At 40.6% G+C, this 8,249-nt stretch overlaps 2 protein-coding genes across 3 annotated transcripts; both read left to right on the forward strand.

The window, feature by feature from the left end:
- The first annotated feature begins 1,878 nt into the window (after window positions 1–1,878).
- On the forward strand, window positions 1,879–2,700 carry LOC125221095 (E3 ubiquitin-protein ligase RDUF1-like). Its single transcript, XM_048123224.1, has one exon. The coding sequence runs from the start codon at window positions 1,909–1,911 to the stop codon at window positions 2,698–2,700; it is 792 nt and encodes a 263-aa protein (XP_047979181.1). The 5' UTR covers window positions 1,879–1,908.
- Window positions 2,701–4,290: 1,590 nt separating this feature from the next.
- On the forward strand, window positions 4,291–5,910 carry LOC125224059 (UPF0481 protein At3g47200-like). Of its 2 annotated transcripts, none has more exons than XM_048127401.1 (2): window positions 4,291–4,936; window positions 5,061–5,910. In XM_048127401.1, exons 1-2 carry the CDS (start codon window positions 4,298–4,300, stop codon window positions 5,820–5,822), a joined length of 1,401 nt encoding a protein of 466 aa, XP_047983358.1. In that variant the 5' UTR covers window positions 4,291–4,297; the 3' UTR covers window positions 5,823–5,910. The 2 variants fall into 2 exon arrangements, with proteins under 2 accessions (XP_047983358.1, XP_047983359.1); XM_048127402.1 differs by having other exon boundaries at window positions 5,070–5,910.
- Window positions 5,911–8,249: the final 2,339 nt, after the last annotated feature.

Here is an 8,249-nt window from a genome sequence, read left to right on the forward strand (position 1 = left end):
ACACAAAATAACATCTCCTAAAAGCCCGTGTCATTTTCCAAGTGTGACATCTACTATGGGATGGGGGTATAAACTAAAAGTAAAATGAAAATGAGAGAATCAAAATAGTCTCCATTTCTCAATAAAAATGAGAAAATTAAAATAGGCTCCTCATCCCAAAATAAATTAAAATGTACGCCTCTTTCCCTTTCCCTCTCCCCCTCCTTCTTCTTCCTCTTCTCCATTCTTCTTCCATTCTTCCTCTTCCTCAAATGCTAAAGAAATCAGAAAAAAAGAAAAAAACAAAAAGGAATGGGGTTTGGGGCACGGCCCAAGAGGCTCCAACTCATGGACGGGCCGGACCCCGGGAGCGGCCCAGGGACGCAACTGCGGCCCCGGGACCGTCCCAGGCCGTGACTCTCCTCTGTCTAATGCATGGCCCGGGCCGGGACTCGCGATTTGCGGCCCGTCCCCTAGCTTTGGGCATGCTCTAATATTGTTTCATCTAGCTTTTAGATGAACAAAATTCTACTCCCTCCGTCCTCAAAGAATATGCACTTTGGGGACTGCACGAGTTTGAATGCAAAATTGGTAAAAAAGTAAGAGAGAGGTAGAGAGAAAAATTATTGTTAGTAGAGAATGGGTCCCAGCTCAATAGAGAGAACAAAGTTTCTAAAATTAGAAAGTGCATATTCTTGTGAGACGGATTAAAAAGAAAAGAGTGCATATTCTTGTGGGACAGAAGGAGTACTATTTTCTCAATATATTCAAATACTCCATCCGTCCAAAAAAAAATAGATCACAATTACCATATTTGGTCATCCAAAAAAATAGATCACAATCATTTATGGAAAGATTCCCTCTTACTTTTTCTTCTTCTCTCTTATTCCACATTCCACTAACACTACTTCTCTCTTACTTTTTTTTCCTTCTCTCTTACTTTACCAATTCTACATTAAAACTCGTGTCATACACAAAGTGATCTATTATTTTGTGGACGGAGGGAGTAGTATTTATAGTGGTTTGATTAGTATTTAACTTTAATTTTTGCAATGAGTAATCAATTTATATTCAAAATCTTTTCACTTTCACTTCCTCATTAAATTTAGTTTCAAACACTTTCACTTCTACTTTCCCTAATTATCATAAAGATAAATAAAAAATTCATTTTTTATTAAAAATAATTATAATGACGACACTTTTGTTATTTTCCCAAAATTCCTGTTTTGAGCTCTTCTGAGCTCTATATGAAAAGAGCAGCCAAGATTTACGGAGATCGAGCCAAAGACAAAAAAGAAGCAACTCCATAGCATTAAGTAATCAACAACACAAATACCTCTGATTGAGATTTACTAGGAATATTTTGTATGATTAAACAATGAAAATATCTAGTTTATTTATTTAACATACCAAACACTCAGTCAAGCAAACTTATTCACATAAAACTGAATAACTTAATCTTATTTAGTGATAGAAGAATATATTGTAAATTTGGATAATGGAGTATATCTTTACTAAAGTAGTAATAACCGAAAGAATTGGGAAAAATCTGCATGATTGAGTAAGTATTACTAATAGTCTTTGATCATATTAAATGTATAAATATGTGAACTTGCATAATTTAAAACTATAGTATGATTAGTATCCAACTCTGAAATAAGGAATATGATAATTTGTTTGATGCGATTTGTATAATTAACCTAAAACAAATTTAATACTCCTATATATGTGTAAAAGATACTAGTACAACTGTATAACACATTTGATTTACATAAACAGAGAAGGAAGAAATGGTGACAGCCGCGTAATTTTTTGATTTCGTTTATGGAAATAACGTGTAATTTTTCTTCCTTGTGAATTTCATAACAAACAATAATTTACGTATAAATACTACTACTCTATGCTCCCCAAAACAATCATCAATCACCCATGGATTCGGCCCAGCAGTCTTTGTGGTGCTATCAGTGCAAGAGGATGGTCATGGTTGAGTCGCAATTCTGTCCGCACTGCCGCGACACCTCCTTCAATCCGCTCATAGTCCTCCGGAACGAGGCCGTGGGGCGGGGCTTCCAGTTCTACTACGATGACGAGTCGGGTGGAGGGGTCCGGCCTCTGCCTTCCTCTGTTTCGGAGTCATTGCTCGGGTTCGGATCCCAGGCGATGCTGGAGCGCGTCTTGGGGATCGGCTTCAGCATGTGGGCCTGCCCGGATAATCCGCCCGCCAGCAAGCACGCTGTGGCGTCCCTGCCCGCGGTGCAGATCCAGGCCTGCCACGTGGACGTGGAGCCACACTGCGCCGTGTGCACGGACGCCTTCGTGCTCGGTTCGGAGGCCCTCAAGATGCCCTGCAAGCACCTCTTCCACGCCGAATGCATATTCCCGTGGCTCAATCTCCACAACTCCTGCCCGGTTTGCCGCCACGAGTTGCCGGCCGGTCAGTCGGGGGCCGTGGGGATTGCCATCTGGCGGTTGCCCGGCGCCGGATTCGCCTTGGGGAGATTCGTTGTGGGAGAGATGCCGCGGCCGGTGGTGTTCTCCGATGTGGAATGGGGTCTCGCCTTCACCGGCGGCGCGCTGAGGGCAATTCAGTGGCGGCCGCGGAGGGCCGGTGCTTTGCGTCGATTTTTCTGTTCGATTTTTCGGAGGGGGCGGTCGAGTTCGGGTCCGGGTCCGTTGAGGAGGAGCAGGAGCTCAACTTCGACACCCATTGAGCAGCAATAGATATTGGCCTATTAATTTGTTTTCATTTTAAATTACTCTTTAGTAATCTTAGTTACTCAGTATTGTGGCAGAATATTCTTTCAATCTTAACAAAACCTCAATACTATCACTATTCATTTTATGGAGAAAGTATTTAGTTAGATTTAGTTCATGTATACACATTATTTCATCGTCTAATGATGCATACCAAAAAAATATAGTCAAAAATACATCTGTACTCATTATATCAAACAATTAGAATATCCCTAATAAACTAAGTTAATTTCATAAATGGTTATGTTTGTATCAATTTGGTTACTAAAGTTTGTTTTATTTCAAAATTTATAGTATTATTTTTAGTTTAATTCAATTTAACTTATTAATGCATTCCGCATTACAATTAAAACGCCACATAATATTTCTATTTATGTTAATTTTATAAACAATTTACAATTCCTTCTATATTTCACACATATTTCTTTTTAAAAAAATAGTAAAAATATAATGTAGAAATTTTAATCAAATAAATATATTATCATTATAGTTTTTTTTTTTTAAATTGTATTGGTGTTTCAATGGCTAATTTTGGGACTGATTTTTAAGGTTTTTTTTAAATTTTCTAAGTAATTAAATTGAACTATTCAAATTCAATTCTACCGGTGAATCCTCGAAGTGCATTGTATTAATAAAATATTTTAAATCGTATAAATTCCCCATATATCGGCTATACAATTTATTTGACAAGGAAGAGGTGCGGATAAACAAATTCACATTAATTCTTGTCTATTTATTGACAATTTATTTCTAAGTTATTTAATTTTATTTATTTTCTATTTTTGACCCGCATTATTTTTTCGTTCCATTTTATTTTTCATGTTTTATATATGTTATATAGATTCATAAAATAGATGGATTGTATTATACATTTACGTGTATACCATATTATTATGATCCAAAAAAAATATTTTGAATGAATCATTTTTTGTGTGGAACAAAGTTATCAACATATTAATCATTTGTATTATGTTACATTTCATTTGGTAGAATCAACCTATATTAATTATTTATATTTCATTATATTTTATTCATATATTATTGGTAGAAGGAAGCCTAGGATCAAAATCATCCAGAAATAACAATTCAATTTCTTTTGTATTATATACTACTACTACTATGTATCACTACTAAGCAAGAGAATGAAATGAAATTATCATTATATTTTCATCTTCATATTACATTCTCATGTTCATTCCAATCTTTTCATCTTCGTTATATTCTTATTTTCATTCCAATCCTTCCTTATTCCATTCCATTACGTAGTAAGCGAACTACACAATGAGAATACTTCCGTATTGAAATGCATAATTCCCAAATATTACTATTACACGCAATGCTGTAATCAAGGGTATTGCTTTTACAACAAGTTTGCTTAGTTAAGTATTTGTGTTAGTGGACCTATACTTTACATTTCATGACAATTATGATTAGTGTACAGAAAAACATGCACAAAAGGCACACGCCACGAATATGAAATAATATGGATTTAAAATAAAAAGAAACTAGTACATATATATTGACACATTCGGAAATTAAGAAACGAGAGTGATCAATGGGAAGCATGAGAGATTCACAATGGATAGTTGAATTCAACGACACCACAGCCGAGTTAGCACATAATTGGGCTACCAATGTTAACAACGACCTGAGCAAACTCGCAGAGGCTCGCTCGGTCGAGTCGATGCAGTGGGCGAAGCACTCAATTTACCGGATCCCTCGGAGCGTGAAGGAACTCTGCAGCGGCGCGTACCAGCCGCAGACTGTGTCCATCGGGCCGTACCACCACGGAGATCACCATCTGCAGAGCATGGAGCAACACAAGCACCGCGCCCTCCTCACTTTTCTCGAAAGGTCGAAAAAGCCCCTCCGCTGCTACCTCGACGCCCTCTCCCCGGTGGTTGAGGATCTCAAACACGCCTACCACCACTTAGACCCGGTCTGGATGGACGACACCGAGGCCTTCCTCCGCCTGATGATCGTCGACGGCTGCTTCATATTGGAAATCATGCGGACAGCTGAGTCCGTAGAGAAGATGGGCTACGCACGCAACGATCCCGTGTTCAGCAGCCACGGCGCGCTCTACTTCGTGCCTTACCTCAAGCGCGATATGCTTATGCTGGAGAATCAAATTCCCCTTCTCGCTCTCGCCATACTGTTTGCCACCGAAGACGACAACCTCTTAGTCAATGGTTTGTCTAAGGTAATTCATACATTGCTGCTTGACTGTTTGATATTGTGCCGCTTAGTCAACAGTTTGTCTAAGGTAAGTCAAATATTAACTGCACTATTTTCGGGGTTGGACAACGCTTATATATTGATTTCAGCATGAGCAGCTGAGCATGCTGATCCTGAATTTCTTCTCCCACCCGCACGATGCGGAGAAAATCCATGAATACGGGAAATGCCTGCACATACTAGAGCTGTGCAGGCGGAGCATGCTGATGCGGCTGTCCTGCCAGAAGACGAAGAACCCGATGAAGAGTTGGCCGTTCGACTCGGAATGTTTCCCAAGCGGGGGCGCCCTGAAGAAGGGGGACGTGTATATCCGGTCGGCGATGGAGCTGACAGAAGCAGGTATCCGATTCAAGAAGAGCAAGACGCGCAGCCTCAACGACATCTCGTTCCAGGGAGGAGTGCTGAAGCTGCCGCATATAATGGTGGACGACGCGCTCGAGTCAGAGTACCTGAACATGATAGCGTTCGAGCGGTTCCACGTGGGGGCCGGGAACGAGGTGACGTCGTTCGTGTTCTTCATGGACAGGATCATCGACAGCGCGAGGGACGTGGGGCTGCTACACTCGTGCGGGATCATACAGAACGCGCTAGGAAGCGACAAAGCCGTGGCCAACTTGTTCAACTCCCTGTCGAGGGATGTCAGCCTCGATCCCGAGAGCAGCCTCGCAATTCTGCATCAGAAGGTGGCGGAGTACTGCGGGAAGCCGCTGCCGCGGTGGATGGCCTACGCCAAGCATAACTACTTCACCAATCCCTGGGTGGGTCTGTCTATCGTTGCTGCTATTTTCCTCTTTGCTCTCACTGGCATTCAGACCGTCTATACTGTCCTAGGCTATTATCATTCTAAATGATACTCTAATTTCAGTGTATGTGTGTGTGTTGGATATCACTGAAACCAATTTTTATTCTTTTGTTCCATATGTATAAGCTTGCTTTTCAGTTTCTTTTTCTCCCACTTATAATTACTACGCTTCAACCAAATATTTATGTTAAATAAATGGTACTTGATCTAGAATACTTGCAGTGGAGTTTTCTTAACGGGGTCTAACTAAAGCTACATAAGAATGAAAAGTTTTCTTAAATTACAAAGATTTATTGGGTATATTTTTCTCCCATTCATATTAAAATAACGAGATCAAGAATGCTTAACTTGATTAGAACTTTAGTGAAAACTATTAGAAAAGTAAAATGCAAAAAATAAAATTCAACAACTCTTGAAGACTATATTGTGATGGATTTGAATTGTTTTTGTTGATACATAGTACATAGGTATTTATAGGACTTTAGAGTCTAGATATAAATATACCTTGGAACTATATTTATTGGAACTCCACGTTATAATCTCTCCCAACAAGTTGGGACTTCACACATTCTTTTCTCCACATACTTGGACACTTCAAGTTATCTTTCCAACACTCGCCCTCAAGTTAAGTATCGAGTTTTTTCGACAGTAACTTGCACGATCTTCACTTTGATAAATAGTCTTCAATTTTCATTGATAGTTAATGCTCATATCATAGAGCTTCTTCAGTTCATCATTGATAGTTTTTATATACTCGTATCAAGGAGCCTTTTTTTTATTGAAAGTTTAGACTAGTTTCAAGGAGCTTCTTTTTTCTTCATTGAAAGTTTAGGCTCTTATCAAGGAACTCTTCATCATTGAAAGTTTAGACTGATTTCAAGGAGCTTCTTCAATTTTCTGTTGAGCTCTTCAATTTTTAGTTGACAGTTTTAACTCGTGTCAAGGAGCCTTCTTAGACAGTTTTTACTGGTATCCAGGAGCCATCTTAGATAGTTTTAACTTGTATCCAGGAGCCATTTCAAATAGTTTTAGCTCGTATCCGAAAGTCATCTTATTTTTTTTCTTGACCAACAGTTTTTACTCGTGTCGAGGAGCTCACTCGTCTTTGGACTGAATTTAATTGGCAGCCCAAAGCTTAATTTTGGGAGACCATTCTCGACCCATTCCAGCTCAAACTCATATGAGCCCGATGAGACCAGCTCAAATGTTCTTTCAAACGCAAATTGAGAAGACCACTAACAACGCCTCATTTTTCTTTTCTCCTTCTATTCTCACCTCCAACGGCAACCTGCCGCTACTTGTTCGGTGGACGACGCTTCACCTCCCATTTTGCATCTCCCTTCTCTTGCTCTTCTCCGATTGAGGATGACCATGCCTTTTTATTTCTAAGCGCGGAATCATTCGCGCCATCTCCCTTGTCCTGACATTAGTGGCCCAGGTCGCAGCCACTCCCTTCTTCTGATCAGACCCTTTCGCAAAGCACCGTTGATGCGTTCGGATTACCGCCATTAGGTGGCGGTCTGTTATCGTCTTCATTGCGTCGAGTCTTCACGACTGCCCTCGATGGCAGCTTTTCTCTTTTCTCCGAGGACTGTCGCGGCATAGTGTACTCCAGCCTACTTCCGGATGCAAGTGATAGTTTCTTTGCTCCGAAGACTCTTCTCGGTTGTAGCGATGTCTGCTACGGATCGATCTTCTCCGGTTTTCATTTCCACCATCCATTGTCTTTTTTCTGTCACCAGAATTCTTGATAGGCTTTGACGATTGGCTACTTCGAAGGTTTTATTCCTACCATGGCCTTCACAGCAGCTGTGTGCCGACACTATCTCTCTCGAGTGTTTTAGATCTTCTCACCTTCTCAGCCGGAGGGCATCTTTGACTTTTTAGCCAACATACTTTTGGAGAGGGATTGTTCGGTCAGATACTTATTCTCCCTCTCAGCAGGACAAATCGAGGACTCCTCCGCTGTTTTCTTCTCTTGACGGTGGCTGGGTGGTGGCGCTCTATCGGTGACCACCAACAAACTCTTTCCCTTTTGGCGTCTCCATCTCAGAGACTCTTGATCTCTTGGTTGGGCTGCTTCTCAACAGCCTCGACTGTTCTATCTAGGGCTGTCGAAACGGGTAGCGGGTATCGGGTAATTTCCTACCCGACCCGATACCCGCTACCCGCTAAAATCGGGTTCGGGATCGGGGTCGGGTATTTAGAATGGTTGATTGTCGGGTATCGGGTATACCCGATACCCGATCGGGTATACCCGATTACCCGATAATTACCCGATTAGCATTTAGTATAGCCTACTAATTTATCTAACACTCTCCAAAACCAACAATCACTCCATGTTCGATGTGGGACGACAACAACAAATGACAAGCAATCTGAAAATAGTTCTACACTACAATATGTCATACTCAATCAATAGTATATTGTGATTAAAACTTAAAAGTTGGTTTTTTTTTTATCAAAAGTGGGAGCA

Source organism: Salvia hispanica, chromosome 4, assembly GCF_023119035.1.
Source record: "Salvia hispanica cultivar TCC Black 2014 chromosome 4, UniMelb_Shisp_WGS_1.0, whole genome shotgun sequence".
Classification (NCBI taxonomy): Eukaryota; Viridiplantae; Streptophyta; class Magnoliopsida; order Lamiales; family Lamiaceae; genus Salvia; species Salvia hispanica.

What these genes read in the sequence shown, in the direction of transcription:
- LOC125221095 (XM_048123224.1), top strand. Translation starts at nt 1,909, where the DNA reads ATGGATTCGGCCCAGCAGTCTTTGTGGTGCTATCAGTGCAAGAGGATG.
- LOC125224059 (XM_048127401.1), top strand. Translation starts at nt 4,298, where the DNA reads ATGAGAGATTCACAATGGATAGTTGAATTCAACGACACCACAGCCGAG. An exon ending in TAGTCAATGGTTTGTCTAAG is followed by an intron (nt 4,937 to 5,060) that starts GTAATTCATACA and finishes TATTGATTTCAG; the next exon opens with CATGAGCAGCTGAGCATGCT.